The sequence below is a fragment of the Microtus pennsylvanicus genome, chromosome 18, assembly GCF_037038515.1.
Source record: "Microtus pennsylvanicus isolate mMicPen1 chromosome 18, mMicPen1.hap1, whole genome shotgun sequence".
Classification (NCBI taxonomy): Eukaryota; Metazoa; Chordata; class Mammalia; order Rodentia; family Cricetidae; genus Microtus; species Microtus pennsylvanicus.
In genome coordinates, this window is record NC_134596.1 from 42,158,463 (window position 1) to 42,183,165 (window position 24,703).

The window sequence follows — 24,703 nt, forward strand, 5'->3', positions numbered from 1 at the left end:
CCACATGGGTTGAGACTATTGTAGTGGACAAACCAGACAAGAAGTTCCCGTCCTCAGCAGCGTACGCTATCAGGAGACAAAGGGGGCAAGAAGCAAAAGAGTCCTCATCTTACAATTGTGCTGGGTACCGGGACATGGACCCAGATGAAGTGGGGGTGGCCCAGGGACAGAATGGAGGAGGCTGAGCAGAGTCACATGGTAACAAGCCCTCCAGGCTAACCTCTGTGGTTGGCAGGCAATGGGGAGCCACAGGAGCCTGTCGAGACAGATGTAGGTACAGAGACAAAACCTAGAGACTGGTGACTCTGTCTGTCTTCCTCCCCACTTACCTCCCTTAGGAATTCAGTGCGGCTAGTCATCCGGAAGGTTCAGTACGCCCCAGAGAGGCCTGGCCCTCAGCCCACGGCTGAGACCACCAGGCAGTTCCTTATGTCAGACAAGCCCCTGCACCTTGAGGCGTCTCTGGATAAGGAGGTAAGAGGCTCAGACCCGTTGTCTCCAACTCGGATGTCCCTCATATTCCACTACCTTCTGACCTTCCTGAAGGGGATTTGGGGAATCCTGTGGGGGTCTGAAGGACTGACTGAGTTAGGCATGTGCACCTACCAGACAGGAACGATGTACCTTCTGGAAGGGTCCTGGCCATTCCTGCTCACATCCTGATAACTGCCTGCTTCAGGCGGGGTGGAGAAGCCCAGCCCTATCAGCTGGGGTGATGATGGGAGCAGGACCCAGGGATTCCTTGCTATTACCCTCTCATCCATGAGCTAGCTAGAAGGTAGCAAACTCTTAAGAAGTCAGGGGACTCTGAACCAGCTGATGGAGGTGTGGGTGTGACCCTCCTTCTTGGGGGCGCTAAAGGCAAGGGCCTGGACAAGGTGTGGCAGAGGCCCTTATCTGAGAATCCAGAGCATCTCCTTCAGCGAGTTGGTTAGCCCTTCTTCCCTTCCGCTGAATCTTCCAGAGCTTTCTGTGTCTGCAAACCCAGTCCATTAGAACCCACAGGGACTTGAGACATTGCTCTGTCCAACCCCTCATATTGAATAAAGGAGAAACCGAGACTTATTTAGCCTGTCCAAGGTTGCATGGTCATCATCACCATCGTTACAATTATTGTTGTCTTAGCAAATGGTTGGAACAGAACTGAAGCCGGGGATGCCAGCTTCCTTTTCTTTGTGGTGTGTGTATATGTGGGTGTGCATGGATGCACGTGTGTGTGTGCGCGTACGTGTGTGTGTGTTTATGCACATGTGTGTAGCTGGATGACAACCTTGGGGGTATCATTCTCAGGAACACAGTCTACTTCCTTTTGAGACAGAGTTTGTCATTGGCCTGGAGCTCACCAACTGGATTAGACTGGCTGGCCATTGAGCCTCAGGGATCCTCTTGTCTCTGCCTCCCTAGTGCTGGGACTATAAGCAGGGGCCACCACATCCAGCATTTTACATGGGTCTGGAGGTGGAATTCAGGTCTCTCTGTGTGCAATCCAAGTATATGGAGGTGGAATTCAGGTCCGTGTGTGTGAAATCCAAGTATCTGGAGGTGGAATTCAGGTCCGTGTGTGTGCAATCCAAATATCTGGAGGTGGAATTCAGGTCCGTGTGTGTTCAATTCAAGTTCTCTACTGACCAAGCCATCCCCCAGTCCTGAAATGTCATCCTCTCATACAGACATCTTTGAAAGCCTCCACAATGGTCCTGAAAGTCAACATGCTTGGTAGTTTGTGTGACACTTTTATTCCAGTGGGAGCAGAGGTTGGAATAACCAGGTGTTGTCCCTACCCATGCCTGCCTGTCTTTTATCTCATAGATCTATTACCACGGAGAACCCATCAGCGTCAATGTCCACGTCACCAACAACACCAACAAGACTGTGAAGAAGATCAAAATCTCGGGTAGCTGGGGGAGTCTCCCAAGGGTGGGAATTGCTATAGGTGTGCCCTTTGTTAAAAGTCTGTGAAGCACCATCAGTAGCTTTGGGAACGGGTCTGCTCTCAGCCAGCGGTGGTTCAAAGCTGGTGTTCCAGGCGATGGGGTTATTGCTTTGGCTACTTCTTTTCATAGGCTTTCTGGGCCCTGGCCAAGCTGTCCTAGGAGGAGAGACTTGGCCATGGGAGGGACTGGGCTTCGGTGGGGGCTTCACTTTGGGTGGAGGCTGGGGTGTTGGCCTTTGGTAAACCCTGGCCGTTGTCTTAATCTAAGCACTCCTACCCTAGGGAGCTTAAGGTACATCTTGGGAGCTGCTCCCTGACTCATGTGCCTGATTCAATTCCACCCTTCTCTCTCCAGTACGTCAGTATGCAGACATCTGTCTCTTCAACACAGCTCAGTACAAATGCCCCGTGGCCATGGAGGAGGCTGAGTAAGTGTGTTTGAGGCCAGCTCCGGAGGGGTGAGACTAGATGGGAGAATGGGACACCAAGGCCCAGACATCTCTTCCCAGCCTGCAGAGGACAGGGCCTCCACCTTCTTGACTCTCACAGCAGAGGGTGTGGAAGGGTCTTGTTGTTGTGGCACACACGGGGGGTCAGAGGACAACTTGTGAGAGTCACCTCTCTCCTGTCATGTATGTCCTAGGTTAGAGCTCAGGTGACATGTGCGTTTACACACTGAGTGACCTCACTGGCCCCCGTTTTGGTTTTTGAGGCCAGTTCTTACTCTGAGACCAGGCTAGCCTGAAACACACTATGTAGCCCAGGCTTGCCTGGAGTGCATGGCAATCTTTCTACTTCAGCTCTCCCAGTACTGATGGTATAGGCACGAGCAACCACACCTGCCGCTCTGACTTGTTTCTAGTATCCTTTAGATGGCTATGTTATCATTAAGACAAATGTTCCTGCATTATCAGATATTCCTATATCCATTATTGATTAGGAACAAAGCCCAAAGCCACAAGGCATAGATTTCTGATGAGTGTTGGGGGTACAGTGAAATGACCCAGAGCCCCAATAGCACTCAGTCCCAAGCGGAATGTCACATTCTGTGGCATGCTTGCTTTTGCAGCCTGGAGAAAGGGTAGATGCCTGACTTGCAGTCAGCATGCTTTCTTGTAAGGTTGGGGTTGGGGTTGAGATGTGGCTGGCTCCACCCAGAGAGGCAAATCTGGGGCTTACTCCAGGGCTACCCCAATGTCAGTTTCATGTATCTGTCTCGTGGGAGACGGAGGGGAGGGGAGCCGGAACAGCAGCAGGCAAAAATAAACAACTGAAGTACTTGCTTGCAGATATGCATTACAGCAAGTAAAATTTTAATGGCAGAACCTTGGTAGGGACTTCCAGACATTCAGTAGCTTTGCTCATGGTTTGTATGCTCTGATACAAAGTAAATGAAATGGCTCACTAGCTAAGAGCACTTGCTGTTCTTCCGAAGGACTGGGGGTTCATTTTCCAGCATCCACAGCAGGCAACTCACAACGGCTTATTACAGTCCAGGAGCTGTGACACCCTCTTCTGGTTTCTGAGGGCATTGCATGAACGTTAGTACTCATACACTTAATGGAAGCACACACACATACATATAAAGAAAAGGTTAATCATTGAGAAAATAATAAAGATAAATGGCCATTTAAACGTGCACCCTGGCCACTCCTAACCTAGGGATAGCCCTGCTCCTGTGTGGTGTGTCTGTGCCTCTTTTGGTCGCCAGAGCCAGGCCTGGCCCGAGCGACCCACTGCATCTGGGATACAGAGGTTTGCTGACGGGAGGAGTTTTGGAATAGGACCGGGTCAGACATCTTGCCTGGGTTTTCTGGCTGTGATCTTCATGCCGCCTCTCTACTTCCCAGTGACACTGTGGCTCCCAGCTCGACATTCTGCAAGGTCTACACACTGACTCCCTTTCTGGCCAACAACCGAGAGAAGCGGGGCCTGGCCCTGGATGGGAAACTCAAGCACGAAGACACAAATTTGGCTTCCAGCACTCTGTGAGAACCAACCCCTCCAAGTCCCGTGCTCCCGGTCCCCAGAGTGTGACGAGCCAAGGAGGCTGTCTCCCCGCTCTCACCAGTCAAAGACTACTCAGCCCTAACATTTGGCTCTGGGGGGACAAAACAGAAAAACTTCCTGCAAGGATTGGCAGCTCTTAGCCTAGAGTCCTGAGCCCAAATTGGGGGTGTCCCTGATGCTGCTGTCAAGGCTGGCGGGGAGAGAATGGCTTCTAGAAGGGTCCTGGAAGGAGATAAATGGGGGCTTGGAGAGACTAGGGAAGAGGTGGCGAGCTGGGGAGATAGATTTGGGGGCCCTTCCACGTGAGGTACTGTAAGGTCATCTGGTTATTCCTGTTCCACGGGTATCGCTGGGCCTTCAGGGTTGTCCCACTCTAGAAGAGTCCAGACAGTAGGAAACTCTGCTGATATCCGGCTCTCTGCCTGTTGCATCTGAGACCACCATTCCCAGCTCAAGACTCTTGGCTCAGGCTAGACCATCATATTGTTAATTGCTCCTCAAGGCTCCCCTTTCCCCACAAGTTCTTTGTCCCTTTTCTACCCTGACTCATATTTGTCCTGCCCTCGACTTCCCTGATGAGGCATCACCTCCTGAACACATCCTTCCCGTGCTACCACGACTCCCAGCTCTCAGTGTGGCCCTTTGTGCTTATGGGCCACCGAGTGTAGATGCACAGGAGAGAAGTTAATGGCAGGAGACCAGTTAAAGCCTGCTCTCGCTGCACTGTGTGGCGCTAGCAAGGCAGGGAGGAGGGTGCACTGGGGCCACAGAGCAAGGATATCTCATAGCCCAATGTGGACCTGCAAAGTCTAGGGCCGTAGCTCGGTGGTAGGGTTCTTGCCCATCATACCCGAAGCTCTGAATTTAATCTCTAGTACCACAGAGTGACCTATGCAGAACCCAAGGCTACAAGTTCCGGTCCACTGGGCACAGCTCTCTTGGATCCAGTGGCTCAGGAGAGGGAAGGACAGGGGTGCCTTCCATTGCCCGCCACAGTGAACCAGATCCCATCTGCCAAGGAACTATGGACCAGCTTCCCTGTCTTCCCTGCAGGCTGAGGGAAGGTGCCAACCGTGAGATCCTGGGCATCATCGTTTCCTACAAAGTGAAAGTGAAGCTGGTGGTGTCTCGGGGCGGGTGAGTCCAGTTGCCCCTGCACCCTACCCTGTCTTGTCTGTTTGCCTGACCCTTTACTGCATCTTCCTGTAGAGGAGGCAGAACTTGAGGACTTCCTTTTCCTTCTCCACTGGCTGAGGCTCCTCCCCGTCTCCATCTCTCACCTTTCCCCTTCTCTTTAGCCTAGCCTGGGTCTGGGTCTGAGGATTGGGCATGGCCTGTGTGAGCCACGGTGTCCTCAGACTGGGTACTGTGATTCTCAGGGGCTACCAAGCCCTTCCTCACATCTCAGGTACAGGACCCTCACTCCACTCTTGGAGACAGAGAAACCCAGACCTGAATTGGAGGATTACTAACTTGACTGACTTTCCCATTTTGTAGGTGGGGAAAATGAGGCCTAAATAATTGTCCCAAAGAACTAAGTAACATTTATTAAGGTTTTGCCTTAATGTACACCCCTGAAGTTGTACCACTTGGGGCAGGGGATGGGGGAGAAGCAAGAGATCAGGAGTTCAAGGTCAGCCTGGACTGCATCACACCCTGTCTCAATAGAACAGAGAATGTTGTCTGTGTGGCTGGCAGTGTTAATACTGAATGTATATTACAGTACATTCCTAAACATAGTGGCCAGCCGTATGTTCTGTGACCTTGCAGAACCCACAGTCTTCCTTCTGCCATTAGGTAGCCTGGGAGTGGGAGATTAGTCCTTACAGATGTAAGGGGTCTAGGGGCTCTGCAAGCCAGCCAGCCCCTCAGTGCCCTAGATGAACTGTTAGCACATAGGGGTGGGGAGCGTGTCTCCTGGGTCTTCTGTGGCAGGGTGGTAGAGTGAACCAATGTCCTTTTTCTTTTCTCCCCTCCACCCCCTGCACTCTGTCCCGACCGCTTCCTCTGCCTCCTCTGACCCACTCAGCCTGTTGGGAGATCTTGCATCCAGGTAAAGTCCCTCCTGTGCCTTGCCTTGTCCACCTCCCTGCAGGTCCTAGGGTCACAGACCCAGCTGATCAGAACCACAGGGTGCTGGGAGGGAAGAATCCAAGGGTTACCTCAGCTTGCAGGCTGGGGAGGCGTTACAGCTAGAAGTGACCTGGGGCAGTGGGGAGATGTGGCTCTGAGCAGAACACCTCAGCCAGCTTTTCTTCCCGCTCAAGTGACAGGACCTTTGTAGACAGCAGTGATCCAGGGAGTGGCCCTAGAAGGGCCAACTGAATTACTGACCTGGGTTCTAGGATGCTTCAGAGATACGCAGTCTTACTGGCTTTCAAACATCTACTCTACTAAGAATTCATGGCTAACTGTAGTCAATTGTCCCTGCAGCAGCCAGACAGTAACGTAGGAGTGTGCGTGCCCCAGACATGATAACGCAAACTCCTAATGTCACGTGACGATGATGTCACTCATCCTACGAAATCTGGGTGATTTTTTAAAAAAGATTTCGTTATTAATTATATATACAGTATTCTTCCTGCATGTATCCCTGCAGGCCAGAAGAGGGCGCCAGATCTCATCATAGATGGTTGCTGGGAATTGAACTCAGGACCTCTGGAAGAGCAGGCAGTGCTCTTAACCTCTGAGCCATCTTTCCAGCCCACCGAGTGATTTTTTTTAAATGTCATATACATTCATAGTTTATTAGTCAACATTTTTAAAAATGTATTTATTTATTATATATAGTGTTATGTCTACATATACACCCACTCACCAGAAGAGGGCACCAGACCTCATTACAGATGGTTGTGAGTCACCATGTGGTTGCTGGGAATTGAACTTAGGACCTCTGGAAGAGCAGCCAGAAGCCAGTGTTCTTCACCTCTGAGCCATCTCTCCAGCCCACAAGTGATTTTCTTGTTTAGTGTCGTTTAGCAAAACGTGTCTGAGTCCAGACTTGTGGCCAGGCTTGTGCAGGGTACTGGGATATCAGAAGGGGGCCGGCAGTGCCCTTACTACTCACAGCCTGGCAAAGCCGGTGCCCGGGTCCTGCCGGCCACATCCTGTATGGCTTCACGGAAGACTGATTGACTCTGGCTTCTACCAGTTCCCATCACCACACCCAGTTACGTCCCCCCTCCCAGCTGGCCAGGATCAGTAAGATGGGGCTGTGTCTTCTGAAGCCATTCATAAGTTAAGGAGGGCTCTCTAGGATGAGGCCACCCTTAGCAGAGAGGGGTCTCCAGGGCTACTTTTTATTGCTCTCCCAATTCTGTTTATCGTCCAGGGGTTAAGGGGGTGAACAATGGAGCCAGAATCTTTCTTCACTTACACTTAGGATCTGTGCAGCCTGAGGCAAAACTTTTCTTTTTTTTTCCCCACCCCAAGACAGGGTTTCTCTGTAGCTTTGGAGCCTTTCCTGGAACTAACTCTTGTAGACCAGGCTGGCCTTGAACTCACAGAGATCCACCTGCCTCTGCCTCCCGAGTGCTGGGATTAATGGTGTGCACCACCACCCAGCATGAGGCAAAACTTAATCTACACATACCTTAGCTTCCAGGTCCTTGCTTTGCCTATGCTGTCATAATACTAGGGTCTTTGTACAGGAGTGGGACTCTAAGGAGGGGCTTGGAACAGTGCTGGGTACAGTTTGTACCATGCAGGTGCCTGCTCTTATCCTCAACCTGTCTGTGAGGGATGAGGTCAGGGAAGGCCTGGTCATTGACAAGTGGTGGCTATGCTTCCTCTCACACGCACAATGAGGGGCCGGAATCTGCGCACAGAGCAGCTGCTCTGAGCCTGAATCCCTGAAGCTTGTAGGTGGCCGGGTCTTGGGGTCACCTGAGCATCTTAATGGGAGCATTTGGGAGATAGGATGGGCAGGATTGGGAGAAAACTGGGACGGGTAATGTCAGGAAGCCATGGTGATTTGAGGTGGGCAGAACCCCAGGCCACCTTGGTTACCCACTGACCACAGTGTGAATCCCTAGAGGGTGTGGCTCCCAGCCGTGGTAACCAAACAATCCTTAGGAGCAAGGGGAATTTCTGTTTCTTTCCTTTTTGTTTTATTTTTGGTGGTGGTGGTGGTGGAGGAGCTTCTGTCTCTTCATGAAGACAGGAGGAAAGGTGGTGGTCAGGGTAGCAAGACTGGAGCCACTTTCCCATGAGCCTCCCCAGGCCTCGGACCAACAGAGCAGCAGGTTTTTAGAAGCCTGAGGCTCCCTCTGAGCTCACTGAGTTGGGATTGTGTTTCAGTGATGTAGCCGTGGAGCTGCCTTTTACCTTAATGCACCCCAAGCCTAAAGAGGAGCCCCCACATCGGGAAGGTGAGTGAGCCCCAGAGATCACTGGGGTGGGACTTACCAGTTTCCCTGTTATCCCAGGACCCCACTTCTTTCTGTGTTAGCCCTCAGCCCAGGATCACCCTTTCCCCATCTCCCAGACTCTTTCAGGGCCCACAAAACATTTGGTTTTGACCCAGCTAGGAGACCGAGAACCCTGACTCTTGTTCTCCAGGGGAGGGGGAGGCTAGGAGTGGAGGACAGGATATATAGGTGGATTTTCATTTAAAAGCATTTTATGTGTAAGGGTGTTTCGCCTGCACGTATGCCTGTGTATGTGTATGTGCTCTCAGAAGAGGGCTTCAGATCCCCTGGGACTGGAACTGTAGATGGTTTTGTTAGATACCCCACGAGTGCTGGAATTGACTGCCAAGGCATTTCCCAGTTCCTCCTATATCGGCTGAAGTTTTAAATTGGTAACAGATTGGTCACACGACATTGGAAGGGGTGTTAAAGCTCACAACACAAATGAAGTCTGTGCCTACAGATAGACCGAAATGCCGCGGATGGCATTCTGAATGCAGAGGTAACAAGATGGAAAAATAGCCAAACAATCCCAGCCAAGGGAGGTGCGTGAGGCAGGAGGACCACAAATTTGAGGTCAGCCAGGGCTGCAACAACGGCCTTCTTAGAGCGAGTGGAACTCAGGCAAGCAAGAAACTACTGTGTTTCATGCTGGAGACCTGTCTCCTGCAGGGTCTTCAGTGGGCACGGAAGCCTCCCTCCCTGCATCTGCTGCTTTGGAGAAGACTCAGGTGTTCTAAGACCTGGGATGCTTCCCACTTACCTTCCCCATCATCTCAGCTAGAAGAGTCCCAGGATGGGGAGGAGGTTCCTTGTCCCATCCCTCACCGGTCATCCCGCACCCCACTGACCCCTGGGTGCCTCACACGCCTTGTGTATGTTCAGTTCCAGAGAGCGAGACTCCAGTAGACACCAATCTCATAGAGCTTGACACCAAGTAAGCGGAACCTCCCTGCCTGTGATGTCTCTGGGTCGGGCTGGAGGTGGGAGGGGAGAGGTGGAGGGGTCATTTGCATAAATGCTTATTAACCTCAGAGAAGCAGCCGGTCTAACCTGTCTGCTGAGTGACACCTCTGATCGCCTCTTCAGCACCCTGCTTGCCTGCATGTGACTTTGAAGGACCCTTCGTGCCTGTTCCTCTTCCTCCCGCATTGGTGGGGTCTGTCTTCTTCTCTCGTCAGTCCGTCCATCCGCAGCGCTCACTCAGCTGGCTGGCATGGGGCTGGTTCAGACCCTGGGTTCCCCTCTCTCACCTGACCCATGCCTGCTGGAGGCTGCCTGTAAGGGTGGAGGAGAGAGTGTCTGGGTGTTATCACCTCTGCCACCTGAGAACCACCTGATTCGGATTCCCCTGCGGTGGAAGGCCATGGGGCACCAGACAATGGCCAGAGGAAGAGGACCTGGTTCAATGGCTTGAATCACCTCTGGGGCCAGGCTTGTTGTCTCCCTCCAGCTCCCCAAGCCTCCTTTCCTTGACCCTTTGGAGAGATCTGGGAAACGGGGGTTTCAAGTTGCCCTATAAGGGAGCCCATTAGTTGGCTGAACTCTGTGTGGCAAGGGGCTCTTGTGTCTCTGACTGGGCCTAAGTGATATGATGAGAAGAAACGGTTCCTAGTCCTGCAAACCTAACCAGATCTTTCCCCTTTCCTCTGCCCCTGCTCAAAAATCCCTCCCCTGCTTCAGGTCCTTGGGGTTAGCATGTGAGCTAGTACTTCTAGGAGGAAGGGCCTGCTTTTCTTCCTTAGAGCCCAGAACCAACTTCCTGGTTGAAAGAGGCATGCTCCCTAAAGCAGTCTTGTTGGTTTGATTTTAAGGAGGTGAAGTGGGATTTCTTAGACCTGTTCTTTGGGGGTTCCAATGTAGAGTCACTCTGCTACCCCTACTCACCTCAGGACGGGGGTCACTTTTCTAACCCTTCTATGTGGAGAGGCAAGCTTCTTAGAGTTTATGTGTGACAATCCCCACAGTTACCAACTGGTTTATAAATAGGCCAGGCTGGTATGCCTTTCTGTCCGAGGTCATCCCAGAGACCCCGGAGAGTGTAGTTCTCTCTTGAGCCCCTCTCCCCACATCTGATCAGGCCTCTGGATGGGTCTGATGTCTGCCCCTGCAAACACACGGCATCTTCCTTGTCTCTTCCACCAGTGATGACGACATTGTATTTGAGGACTTTGCCCGCCAGAGGCTGAAAGGCATGAAGGACGACAAGGACGAAGAGGAGGACGGCACTGGCTCTCCACACCTCAACAACAGATAGACTGGGGCCAGCCCTCGCCCTGGCAGCTCCAGGTCAACATCTGCACTCGGATGCTTTCTCGTCTCCTCCCCGTTCTGGTTCCCCCTTCCCTTTTGTTCTTCCAGTTTCTACCAAGGGGCCCCAGTGGTCTTCCGAGTCTCGGTGATGAGCCTCTGGCCTCAGAACTGGCCTCCCGTCACCATGCCAGCAGGACCACAGCACATCCTCCTCAGCCATCTCTCTGCGATCACCTGTCCACCGTCTTTTCATGCTCCTTCCCAGAAAGGCCACACCACCTGGCCTTGGGATTTGGCTTGAGTTGGGGAGCAGAAAAGGGAGGGTGTGTGGCCAGAAGGCCAAAGCGATGGTGGGTATGAAGACGTGGAGACGTTGGGCAAGATGGATCAAAACACACAGGAAGATGTCTGCCGTCCCAGGAGGTGACGGTTTGGCAGCTAAGAGATGAGGGTATTGCAGGCCGGAGAGGACAAGACTGTGAATGGATTCTCAATGCTTTTTTGTGGTCTAGGCCCACCAGAGACTCCTTCCCCTCCATCCTCATCCTTGGTCCATGTCCCTGTGTTTCATGAGGGAGGCACACAGACTCCAGACATGAAGAGCAATGGACTGACTTTCTAGCCAGCGGACACCTAGATTGAGGCAGGCTACAGATGCACCCACACATCTGTCACAGTACCGATAGGATCAGTCACCTTAGCTTTGTTGCACTGTGTGTGGGGGCACGGAGCAGGGACGCGGGTCTCTAACAAACACCAGCCCCTAGCAGTGAGCAGAAGCCACTGAGAAGGTTGTCTGAAGGAGTTAAGAGATGGGGCAGGGCAGGGGATGAGCATACATCCTCCTTTCCCGTAGTGGCTAGTCCTGCAGGAGGCAAGGATGGAGGGCCACAGGCAGCTGAAACCACCTGTATCTTCCAGCTCCCTCCAGGGGTTTTACAGTGACTTGGCCCTATAAGCTGGGGGGGGGGGGGCAGTGTGCCTGAGACCACCATTTCTACTGCTAAGGGAGCCCGTCCCAGAAGGTGGCACCCCTAGAGATGCACTCCCCTGTAAGAGAGTGCCTCCTCTCCTGGAGGAATTGACCCCATTAGTACCTACCGGGGTCGTGGGTAGTGTCCATCAGTTGGTGTTAGTGTGCTTGACGGGGGTGTCTCCCAGGGTAACAGGGCAGACAGGTGGTAAAACAGTATTCAAAGGTATACTTGTTTGGTCTTTGATGCTAACTTGTTGTGTGACCTCGGGCCAGTTCCCTCCCCCTCTTTGGGCCTCAGTTTCTTGTTGGAAAGCCAGTAGGCAGACCAGATGATCCCCAGAGTTTCCATTTCTAGTTTCTGTAAATTTGTGGCTCTCTGAGCTTCTAGTCTACCGGGTGGGGCTGAGGCTGCCAACTGCCCCATCTGCCTTTAGAGGAGATTCATGGGACCTCAGGGGACTCAGGGCTGGGCAGAGCACTGGGTGCACCTTGTCTGATGACAAGTTGTGGTCACAGCCTCTGTGGATTTCTCTGTCCCAGAGCTTGTATTTGCTGAGGCTTGCACGAGAAGTCTGTGGACAACCTTGGGTTTATCGAATATAATGATTAGCAGGCAAGAGGATCTCATCTCAATTTCTGCTCTCTTTTCTCAGTTCTGTACTTGCCTGAGAAGGGAGACCATGACTTTTGTTTTTGAGGCAGAGTATCATGTAGCCCAGGCTAGCCATGCACCTACTATGTAGCTGAGAATGATCTTGAATTCTTGATCCTCTTTTCTCAAGTGCTAGGATTACAGGCATGTCCCACAACCACTGGCTTCACACTTTTCTTACAGATCGGATCCCAGCCGGTTTCAGTCCACTGTGCCCAGTAACTGTAATAATTTCTCATGGTGAAATGATCCAGGCTCATTGGCCCTGCACCTTTTATGTCTCATAAATGGTCAACTCAAGGCCCCTCTTTGCAGATTAGAAGAGCCAGTTTGGGGCAGTCGTAGTCCCTGATCAGCCCTGGAATCATAACTGCAGACTCTCCTGGCATCCAGGCCCTGCCAGAACTAGCTGGGTACTTTTGCACCTATAGAGTTGATAAAAATTTTGAAGAATTTAAAGCAAGCATGTACCCTCCACTGGCTTCCACTAAAACCTTTGGAGCTGATACAAGGCCGTTTAGCATTTGAGCTAACCCCTCCCTGGCAAACCTCCCTCCCATCCTTAGCTTGTACAGCCAAGGGTCTCTCAGGCGGATCTCTTGAACTTCCTGCACCTCAGCATCCCCACTTACCCTTCAGTTTACCCCACAGATCAACTGAAATTCCTCCAGCCGCAGGGAAGTCTCAGAGCTCTCTCTGTTTTGAGCCAGGACTGCCTAAAGGTGGATTCCAGCCCAACCATCCTTTGTTGACAGCTCTGTTCCTTTATGCTGGGTGCTGTGGACACTGGGGTGGATTTCCCCCTAGAATCCCTGTCTGTCAAAAGCTGCTGGCCGGGGGAAAGTGAGAGGCAGTACTGACGGCGCTGGCTACAGCTAATCCGCACAGTGCCCCGATGTGAGTTTGGACACAGCGGACCTTCCAGGTGGAAATTACACCATGGGAGTCTGGAATTAGGTGTCACTTGCCTCTACTTCATTCACCATAGTGTGCTGTCATCCCGGGTGAGGTACTCGGCCTCTTCAGTAAGAGGTTTAGATCCCTTAACTGCAGACACCATGCCTAACCCCCATCTCATGACATGGCCCAGTATTCCTTCTCTGTCCTGGAGTGTTCCTGGCCAGGAAGTACTTGGGAGTAAAACTGGAGGTGAAGGAGCCTCCTGAGGTTTCAGTCATTCTCAGGTGGTGTTGGCTGTGCTGAGGGACTGGGTTTGTGCCACCAAACAGCCTACACTGGGACTTTCCAGTAGACCAGAGGGCGTATGTTGATGCCAGTCTGGGCAGGAAGAGCATGCTTTGGGAAAAGCTTGTCAATAGAGGGTGACCAGACTTGCCCAGTATCCCAGCCAAGAGAAGAGTTCAGTTCCAGAAAGATAAGGATGGAGTTGCTTGGCTGGGCCCTGTGGCCCCCGCTGGAGTGTGGCTCACAACCTGATTCCCACCTGGTGCAGTGAAAGGGAGGTACTATGTCCTGAAAGTCCCCAAGGCCACCTCTCAGTCCCTACTAACTGGAACAATAGTCTTTGTCTGCTTTGTTTGTGGGATTCCTATGAGGCGGAGAGGAGAGGCAGGAGCCAGCACTCTGTAGGCTGCAACCTGCCACACAGAGGTGGCCCTGTCACTGCAGGGATGAGGCTCGAGGTCACACAGGAAGCTTGCCGTAGAATGAGCCCTCTGTTTGCCAGTCTCTGTCTTTTGTCCTGATTTTCCTGGTTAGATATCAGCCACAATGACAATTAGCTGTTGTGGCCTAGGCGACCACACTGGGGAGAAGTGTAGGTGCTATTGTCCAAGGATGGGCCCCAGCAACCGGGACACAGAAGACATGGGCATTTTCAGTGATAGGGTGACAGGGAAAACATCCTGGACTGTCCTGGGCTGGGATTCACCCACCTCCTAGAGCCCGCAGAAGCCAAGAAACCTGGACTCTGACCATAGATCAGGTTGCTGAACCCAGCCTTGTGCCACCCGAGAAATCCAAGGGTGAGAGGAAATAGATGTTGCCTCTTCTAAGATTCTGTCCAGGACCTACAGAACCCGCACAGCTCCTTGGAGACCTTTGGGAATGTCCAGTCCTCTTGCTCTGAGAGCTGAGCCCTGGCTGATCCATTCACAGCGGCTGCCGCACCCCAGAGTCAGCTCTCCCCCACCAATGGCTAATGCCCATGTGCGTGGCTTCCATCCACCAGGGAGGGGTTAGGCTCCAACCCTGAACTCCCAGGACCCAGGCAGGTGCCTGCTCTGATAGTTACTCTTTTTAAAGTTAAGGACCAAATGAGACTCCTCTGATTTTTATCCACACAGCCTGTCTTGGGCCTGATCTGGGCAGCTCTCTAACTCCTGTCCTCCCTCCTGGCCTGAAGCAGCCTACTGGTGGGGACAGATCCACACCTCTGCCACCCCCATGCACACTGGCTTCACAGGGAGGCCCGTGGGAGGGGAAGCACCCCCTCCCTCAACATTACCAACCTGTCATCCCCCAAAAGGGAAATCACAGTCAAAGCACAGGTCTCTGGGACCCACCGTCTGCCCCAGGAACCGTGGAGGTGTTCCACACAGCCTCGCTGGGGTTGCTGCCAGGGGAAGTTGGGGAAGGGGCGAAAGGCCAGGTCTCCGGCCTTTTCCCCATTCCTGCTTCCTCCAGGATAACTCTGCACTTGACTCTCTCGTCTTTCGAGGTTTCACTTTTAAACTCTGCTTTGAAGAAAAGCTTCAGACCTTAGACCAGCAAGCACAGGCTCTCCTCTGGCTCTCTTTGTGTTGGGGTGACTCCCACGTGCTGATGCAAAGATACTTTGTGTTGGAACTCAGGTCACCAGGTCCTAGCACTTGAACACACATGGTCTTGTTTTCTAACTGAGCCACCCAGAGCTTGGGGATGAGTTGGGACCTTATGCTCAGTGAAGGGAGGGCTTGGCCCTGATATTGACACGTGCTGTGCTGCGTGGGGACCGCGGAGTCCCACTGGGGACTCATTCTCAGGCAAGGCCCCGTGGCTCAACAGGAAGAGCAGGGCCATGGGAGGAGAAGCTAGGGCTGGCCTCTACACACAGCCAAGGGGTGGGAATCCAGGCTCACATAAGAGATATACCAGGAGCCAGGCAGCGGTGGCGCACGCCTTTAATCCCAGCACTTGGGAGGCAGAGGCAGGCGGATGTCTGGGAGTTCGAGCCAGCCTGGTCTACAAGAGCTAGTTCCGGGACCGGCACCAAAGCTACAGAGAAACCCTGTCTCGACCCCCCTCCCCCCAAAAAAAGAGATATACGGGGGGGGGGGGTTGTTTGTGAGGCCGGATTCTCCAGAGACATTTTAGGTATGTCTTCCTTGAGTGCATCTCCTAGGATCCCACTTCCACACCCGTGAATGCCCATGTGCACAACAGGAGGCTTTTGTGCCCCAGAGGCTGATTCCCCCCTGTAGTCAGCTTCCATGCTGATCTGCATGCTCACGGGAATTCACCTGTACCACAGCTCACTGCTGAAACTTGGGCTAGCGTTTGGCACAGTCCTGCCTGGACTTCCTGGCATCCTAGGTGAGGATATGAAGCTCAGGGCACTGCTAACCACCACATGGCATGGGAGAAAGATGTTTATGTTCAGTCCAAGCGTGACTTAGGAGACCCCCCCTGACCTCAGGTTCCCTACATGTAAAGGGCTAGCACCAGGCTCTGCCCACCTCACAGGGACGACCGGAAGGGATCTAAGTGGGCAGCCTGTGTGAGGGAATAGGGTCTTGCCTGGGCTGCTGACCTACAGAGCCCACAGCAGAATGAAAATAGGGGATAATCTGTCTTCCCTGGGCATCTTCACTCGGTGTTAGGTCCAGACGTAACTGCTGCCGGGCTGCCTCTTCTGGGGTGGGAGCTGATGTGTGTCCTGGGTGTGGTGGGGAGGGGTGGCTGGGGCAGCCTCAGGTCTGTGACTCTCTGTGACGTGATGGTTTTTGGCACATTCATTCCTGGACCACATCCAGGTCAACCTGTTGTTCCTGTGGCTGCCCTTGTTCTGTGAAGTCATTATAGTTTATTCAGCTCCAACAGGACAGATGAGCAAAAGAACCTTGAACGAGAGGCCATTAAAGGCCTTTTGTGACAGACGACATTGGCTGTGTTTTTATTTCTTGTCTCTCGAGCCCCAACAGGACAGGGACAGCAGGAAAGGGGCCGAGACATGCCCGCCTGCCCGGGACTGCCCTGGTTTTGTGCCTCCTCTGGGCTCTCCTGAAAATTCCCAAGGGATTTCCCCATTTCTGTTTTTCTAGTGTCTAGCCTCGTGGCCTCAGGGGGAAGCTGCCAAGACTTGGGTCTCTCTCAGAATTGCCTGGATTCCATGAGCCCTGGTTGACTTCTGAGTTGAAGACCCTGTCTCCCGTCTGTTACTGACTCCTCAGTTACAGTCCTCAGCCCAGTCCTGGTTCTGGCTCTGTCCGTTCTCCATAGCCTGCTTTGCCAGGTCTTTCTGAAGTCACTTCAGTTCCCCAAGCTTTGCCTCCCCTGGGCTATGGGATACAGGGGAAGAGTAAGGACCTAGATGGAGAGGACCAGCCAACATTTTAATAGACAGTCTTATTTTCAATTAAAGAGAAGGCATGGTGGGCGGTGGTGGCAGAGGCAGACAGATCTCTGTGAGTTCAAGGCCAGCCTGGTCTATAAGAGCTAGACAGGCTCCAAAGCTTCAGAGAAACCTTGTCTTGAAAAGCAAAAACAACAATCAAAAAAACAGGAAGGAAGGAAGGAAGGAAGGAAGGAAGGAAGGAAGGAAGGAAGGAAAGGTATGCTGGACAAGGTAGTGCACACCTTTAATCCAAGCTCTCGGGAGGCAGAGGCAGGCAAATCTCTGAATTTTAGGCCAACCTGATTTACATAGTGAGTTCTGGGTCCATCTAGCTACATAGGGAGACCCTGTCTCAAAAAAAAAAAATAAGGGAAAGAAAGAAAGAAAAGAGACCCATGAATATGATAATTAAAAAAATGATTATGTGATGAAAATTTATTTTTCATATTCCTATAAAAATTGTGTCAACTTATGTCAAAGCCTTGTCCTCCTGGGTAGCCGTATGTGGGGGTCATTCCTTTTGTTCTCTTACAGACAAAGCAGGACAGGAGGGATACTTGGGCATTTATCTTTTTTTGTTGATGCTTAGATGTATTTATTTTTTGTGTGGGAGCATTTTGCCTGCATGTGTGTATGTACCATGTGCATACCCAGTGCCCAAGGAAGTCAGAGGAGGGCCATGCCCGAGAGAGAGAGAGAGAGAGAGAGAGAGAGAGAGAGAGAGAGAGAGAGAGAGAGAGAGAGAGAGAGAGAGAGAGGAGAACACGTGCAGGTCAGAAGACAACCTTGTGGAGTTGGTTTTCTCCATCTACTTTTTTTTTTTTAAAAAGTTTTTCAAAACAGGGTTTCTCTGTAGCTTTGGAGCCTGTCCTGGCACTAGCTCTTGTAGACCAGGCTGGCCTCGAACTCACAGAGATCCGCCTGCCTCTGCCTCCCGAGTGCTGGGATTAAAGGCGTGCGCCACCACCGCCCGGTTCTCCATCTACTTTTATGTGAGCATGGGTGCTCACACTCAGGCCACCAGGCTTGAGCTGCAAGTGCATCTCCACACCGAGACATCTCACCAGCCATTGGTTGCTTCTAAAGACAGCCTTGGAAAATCAACATTTCGCAGATGATAACAGGTCCCATAATCTACACAATATAACATTCACACTATCCAGAACACGATCTAAAATTATTGTAAACACACACATGCACACATTGTGACCAGAACTTAAGATAAAAATTACAAAAGGCTGCCGCACACCGCAGCCCCGGTGTGTGTTCTATGCGCTAGACCCCAGTTTGCGCACTTCAGGCAAGGGGCTGGAGGTTGAGAAAACACAGACGCAGAGACAGACCGACACACAGACCTTTAAACACTGATACCAAAGCCCCTCTTTCTTAACACCGTGCAGGCTTAAATCAATGGCCAACAGGTGAAAATCCCATCCTCTGATCCTCTAACTAGGCACAGCTTCTAGTAACTTCACTTAGAAGGTTCTAGGAGGGAAGAGCAGCTGAAGGCCAGGACTCATTAGTCCCAACAAAAGGCACCAACTCTAAGAAGGCTTTCATTCTAAGATTATTATCAGAGGTGGTAGTTTATAATTTAAATGGCTAGAAAGACATCTATTTGTTCAAAGCCAAGACACAGAAACTATAGGGAGAATAACAAAACAGATTTTAGGATTAAAAAGTAACTGAAATAAAATACACACTGACTAGGTTCACATAAGGGAGGTAACAAAAAATTCATTGAATTTGAAGATAGATGACAGAATTTTTTTACCTGTGAAAAAGGAGGGATACATTTCTTTTAGAGTTAACAGAGCCTTGGGGTCCTGGGTGTGTGATAATATGTGGGGCCTGTTCATAGTTTCATTGTCATTTGACACTCAGAGCAGAGGAGAAAGACATTGCTGCAGAAAAAGTAATATTTGAGGAACTATGGCTGCTCCCTGCCCCAACCTGATGTAAGACACATTAACATATTCGAGAGGTGAATTAGGCAGGATTCTGTGGAGGATGAGACCCTTAGGATGCACATATTATGAAGGGCTGGGTAGCCCAACCATGGTTTTCTGTTTGCTGGAGAGGCAGAGAACCTAGTAGCTACTCTACCTACAAAGCTGGCTGTAACATGAGCGGGCCAGCTTGCTTGTTGTTGTTGTTGGTTTTTTTTGTTTGTTTTTTTTGTTTTTTTTTTTTTTGATTTTTTTCGAGACAGGGTTTCTCCGCAGCTTTTGGTTCCTGTCCTGGAACTAGCTCTTGTAGACCAGGCTGGCCTCGAACTCACAGAGATCTGCTTGCCTCTGCCTCCTGAGTGCTGGGATTAAAGGCGTGTGCCACCACCGCCCGGCTTGTTGGGGTTTTTGTCCTGCCCATACCCCCAGCTGTTTAGTCCCAGAGAAAAATCACACAAAGATCTCTGTAAGTTATAAAGCTGATTGGCCCATTAGCTCTAGCCTCTCACTGGCTAACTCTCACATCTTGATTAACCCATTTTTCTGATCTATGTTAGCCATGTGGCTCAGTACCTTTTTTCAGTGGGGCAGCTCACCTCCTGCAGCTTTGGTGGTCTGGGCAGGAGTGGGAGGAATCAACTTCCTCCTTCCCAGAATTCTCCTATTCTCATTACATCTTTCTACTTCCTGTCTGGTTTTCCCGCCTATATTTCCTGCCTGGCCAATCAGCGTTTATTTATAACATGACTGACAGAATACAGACAAATCTCCCACACCAGCTGGCTGCCTCTGGAGCTCCAGTCTGGTGTTGAAGGCCTGGGGGATTTCTAGGGAATCGCTGGCATCCAGGCCACACTGGAAAACTGAGAGACCTGGAGTCTGACGTCAGTGGAGGACAGAGCAGGTCAGCATCCATGGCAGCATCAGTGAGAGGCACATTCACGCACTTTCGCAGGAACTAAGGAGACAGGCAGAACTGTTTCTTCCTTGGCCTCTTTATATCTGGGCCACCTGCTGGGAGATGCCCCCCTACTCTGAGGGTGGATCCCTTCCACCTCTCAGTCACTCCTCTCTGGGGACGTACCACAGACACACCCAGAGGTATGTCCTCCACCTGATTCCAGATCCTACAGAGTTGACAAGATTAAACATCACCATTTGTAGAAGAAAAACAATGTATAGACAAATATTACTAAACTCCTACAACCCAAGATCAAGTTAAAACTCTTGAAAGCCACTAGAGAAAATGATGTATTCCAGAATGTTCTTCCATTTAAAGAATTACTGTCTGAACACAGGTTTCTCAGGGGGAAACATGGAAGTCAAAAGAACATGAACTAGATAGATTTAAAAGGCTAACAGAAATGTGGACTCCGAACTTCATATCCAGTAAAAAAAAAAAAACACCCTTTATGAGTCTTTGTAAGACAGATTCTCAAATTAATAAAGACCAAACGACCAAACGAACATATCACCATACTTACAAAAAAAAAAAAAGCAAATAAAACTTTTCAGGTTGAAGGTAAATTATGACAAAGATAAGCTCAGATTTTCAGGAATGCAATGTGATGGACAGAGTGATGATTTGGGTAAAAATACAAGGTTCTGTTGACTGTTCTTCAGGACGATGACCAATGAAATGAAGAAAGACCGTAATGCTGGCAGGGTTGCCACTCCTGACAGAGAATTAGCGCCATAAGACATCTGTAATGTGAGGGAAATTAAGGACTTATTTATTCACGCATCTGTGTTGTATTTGAGGGCTGTCGAGAAGGCTCAGGTGGCAAAGGTGACTACCACGGAGTCTGATGACCAGAGATTGATCCCCAGAACCCATAGGGCGGAAGGAGTGAATCCACCCTTACATGTTGTCCATATATACATGTGGATGAACACACGCATAGGCACATGCAATGAAAAAATGTAAAAATACTATTATACTTGAAGTGATAAAGTAATAACCCTAAGTAGACCAGGAAAAGGTGTGTATATTGTGATCCCTGGAGCAACAACTCAAGATAGAAACACATCTATAAGTGAAAATAGAAACAATAGCATATTAAAAATTAATTCAGATATTTCAAAAGAAGGCAGGAAATCAGAGACAACTACAAAAAGAAAAATAGGTGGAAAAAACAAAAAAATAAAAATAGTATTTAAAAAAAAATAAAAACCAATAAAACGCAATGATATCAGTAACTATAACAAATGAAAATGGACTAAACACAACAAATTAATGGCAGAGATTGCCAGACCTGGTTTATCATCTAACTAAATTCTGTCTATAAGAAACCTGTTTTAGGGGGCTGGAGAGATGGCTCAGAGGTTAAGAGCTCTTCCAGACATCCTGAGTTCAATTCCCAGCAACCACATGGTGGCTCTCAACTATCTATGATGAGATTTGGTGCCCTTGTCTGGCATGCATGCAGCACATTATATACATAATAAATAAATAAATCTTTAAAAAAAAGAAACCTGCTTTAAATGGGGACCTTGGGAGAGGGTTGAAGGGGAGGGGAGAGGCAGGGAGGGGAATCAATTAAAAGAGATAGCAAAAAAAAGAAACCTGCTTTACATATAAAGACAAGGGATGTGCTAAAATTTCTTTTTTTTTTCATTTTCTTTTCTTTTCTTTTTCTTTTCCAAAACAGAGTCTCACTATGTATTTCTGGGTGCTGGCTGTCCTGGAACTCACTGTGTAGACCAGGCTGGCCTCAGACATACAGAGATCTGCTTGCCTCTGCCTTCTGAGTGCTGGGATGAAAGGCATGAGCCACCAGCTGGCTGATGTGTTAAATTTTGTAGGACGGAGGCCAGGTGTATTGTTTCACACCTATAATCCCAGCAGTCAGGAGGCTTAACTTCAGCTCTAGACCCAAACCAAAACAGCCCCTCAAAGGTTAGAAAAGCTACACCATGCAAACAATAAAAAAAGCACAGTTAATGGCAATATTAGTAATTGACAAAGTAGATTTCAGAACAAGGAATGTTAATAGAGTTGGTGAAGGGTTTGTACACTAGTAAGAGTGTCAGTTCATCAAGACATGATAATCCTAAATGCACAGTGCACCTGGTCATTGTGTGTCCAGATACGTGGTGTAACAAGGGGTGGAGCAGAAAGGATCAATGTACGAACCTAAGTACCCCTCTCTCATCAGAAGGTCTGAATGACCCAGTTGACATTAGCATGGCCTAGAAGACATCACTGCATAGTTTATCCCCAAACAAAACAGAAGTATTCTTCTCAAATACATAGCTTGTATTTTCTGTGCCTAAAGAGATTCTTAATAAACTTAAAATTTTTAGCTCATAATTTTTTTCTCTGATCAACACAGAAATAAACTGGAAATTAACACCAAAAAAAATGTATGTGGGAAGTCTGCAGGTATTTGGAAATCAAGCAACACCTCTAAATGGCTCAGAGAGGAATTCACCAAAAAAGAAGAGAAAATATTGTTCTGAACAAATATAGAATTAAATGAAAAGAAGGATTATGAAGGGAGGCGCTCAGCCTGCACTCATACATTTGCATGAACATGGCCTATGTAACCCAATACAATATAGGAATATTATCCCAGAACTCGGGAGGCAGAGGCAGCAGATCTCTGAGTGTGAGGTCAGCCTGGTCTACAGAGCAAGTTCCAGGACAGCCAGGGCTACACAGATCCTGTCTCAAATGCAACACTGTTACTACTAACAATTCTTTTATTCCAGGGCAAAAAAATGAAAATAAGAACAAATATTTAAGTTCATGAGAGAGGGTTAAAATGGTGATGGTCTTGGTAGGTTCAGAACAGACACTTGAAAGACAATATCCTCCATTTATGATTTTAACCCCCCCCCAAAAAAACTTAGAAAAAATGTTTTTTAAGAAATCATATTTAGGGCTCGAGAGATGACTCAGTCGTTAAGAGCACTGCCTGCCCTTCCAAAGGTCCTGAGTTCAATTCCCAGCAACCACATGGTGGCTCACAACCATCTATAATGAGACCTGGCTGGCGCCCTCTTCTGACCTGCAGGGATACATGCATGCAGAATACTGAGAATGCTGTATACATAATAAATAAATCTTAAAAAAAGAAATCATATTTAGGGGCTGGAGTGATGAATCAGCAGTTAAGAGCACAGTATCTTCTTCCAGAGTTCCGAGTTCAATTCCCAGCACCTTCATGGCAACTCACAACCCTCTGTAACTCCAGTTTCTGGGGATCCAACACTTTCTCTGGCCCCTCTGGACACCAGGCATGGATGAGGCACAAAGGTGTATATTCAGGTGAAATAGCATACAGCAAAATAAAACAACATTTATTATTTATACTTATTTATTTTGTGTATATGTTGTGAGTATGTGCTGGGTTTGTGGCAATCGTCCTCCAATTGTTCATACATCTACAGAGGACAAGACCAAAGTTCGGACTTGCTGAGGAGTGGCCTTGACACATAGCACAGCAAGCCACGCTAAGGAGGGTCTTCTTGCTCTGTTGGGGAAGCTGAGAGGACTATCAGACAGGCTTCTGGGAGGTAGAGAAGTCTGGGGTGAATGTTGAAGGATAGGACAGAGGTAGGTGTGTGAAGAGGGGCTGTGGACATTCCATGGGCACACGGAAGGATGCTTATGGGAGAGACAGCCTGGACCTGTAGGTAACTGTAAGGCCTTTGTCGTACTGGGGTGAAGGGGGCTGGGAGAGCTGGCAGCAACCAGAGGGAGGAGGTCACCACCCAGAAGAGAATGGGGTAGCGGCAGTGGAGCGAGAGGGATCCCGTTAATGTGGCCCCGTCATCGGTCTGGCTGCAGTGTTGAGCATGGACCAGGAGGGGTGCTGCAGGCAAGCAGGGCAAGATCTCTGAGAGATGCAGAGTTGGCGGCGGAACTGAAGACTAGAGAGATGCTCAGGGCCAGATTTCACCCCCAACAGATACTGGAAATTTTGGTCTCCGTCCCTCAGCCCTAGATGCTTCTTCCTAGGTTGGTCTTTCCCAGCTGGTTTCTCAGAAGAGCCTTGCATGGCTACTTCATTCAAAGACGGTCCTTTCCTACCTACCTTGCTCCCGTTTTCCCCCTAAGAAGTCTAGAGCACGGCTGCGGAGCTCACTGTCTGGGTCCTAAGCCTACTGGCCTCTTATTCACCTTATATGATCTTGATCTTATTAGCCATATTTATCTCCTTGTGACCGATGCTCCTCACCTGTGAGGCAGGAACTGTCACCAGGGTAATAGGTTAAAAGAAAAATAGTGTCTAGAAAATCTCTAACATATAGAAAATTCTGGGTGACGTCACATACTATCTTCTCTGCTGTACTCGAAACTGTATCCTTAGCTTCTTAGCAGTTCCTATGGGCTTCAATACCTCATGCATGGATAGTGGCCTGAAAGAAGAAAGGAACTATCTCGACCAGCAGATGGCGCCTGGATATCAAGAAAAGAGAATGGGGGAAATCACAACGCCTCTGCCAATAGATGTCTCTTCAGGTTCCCGAGATGAAGAAGACACACTGAAAAGCTTGGGAAGACTCTTTCCAGGCAGGACCCTGAAAAAGTATCCAAAAGAGAGCCAGAAGGTTAAATCTTACTCAAAACTGAAGTGAAGAAACCAAGTCTAAATTATGTTTTGCAGGGTCACACTCCAAAAGTTTGTTTTAGCGTTGCAGGGGCGGAGCTCAGGTTGCTCCGGTTGGTCTTGGAACAGTTGAGGCTGGCTTTGAACTCCTGAATGTAAGTAATACTTCTGCCTCCCAAGAGACAGGACCACAGGCATCTTCGTCAAGTTTATTCCCTTTGTGAAACAGTAGGGAGGAACTGGCCACCCAGGCATCTTAAATCATCGCAATTACAGTTTAATGAGGTGGGGGGTTGTGGGAGTAGCGAAGTGCAGGGAGGGAGGTCAGAGCGCCCTGTGTGATCCTCTCCCTTTGGATATGTATATCACCTGGGTAGGACTGAGGCTCGGGGAGTTCTGAAAATATTT

General features: G+C 49.7%; 1 protein-coding gene across 7 annotated transcripts in view; it reads left to right on the forward strand.

The window, feature by feature from the left end:
- Arrb1 (arrestin beta 1) overlaps window positions 1–16,333 on the forward strand; it is a 69,180-nt gene extending 52,847 nt beyond the window's left edge. For 3 of the 7 annotated variants that reach the window (XM_075952936.1, XM_075952937.1, XM_075952934.1), the window contains exons 8-16: window positions 339–474; window positions 1,810–1,894; window positions 2,289–2,361; window positions 3,784–3,921; window positions 4,997–5,080; window positions 5,973–5,996; window positions 8,243–8,313; window positions 9,238–9,289; window positions 10,498–16,333. In XM_075952936.1, the coding sequence (XP_075809051.1) occupies window positions 339–474; window positions 1,810–1,894; window positions 2,289–2,361; window positions 3,784–3,921; window positions 4,997–5,080; window positions 5,973–5,996; window positions 8,243–8,313; window positions 9,238–9,289; window positions 10,498–10,609 (775 nt within the window). In that variant the 3' untranslated portion in view covers window positions 10,610–16,333. Of the gene's footprint in view, window positions 1–338; window positions 475–1,809; window positions 1,895–2,288; window positions 2,362–3,783; window positions 3,922–4,996; window positions 5,081–5,972; window positions 5,997–8,242; window positions 8,314–9,237; window positions 9,290–9,441 lie in introns of all 7 variants that reach the window. The other 4 variants (XM_075952939.1, XM_075952935.1, XM_075952941.1 and 1 more) reach the window with 3 other exon arrangements.
- Window positions 16,334–24,703: the final 8,370 nt, after the last annotated feature.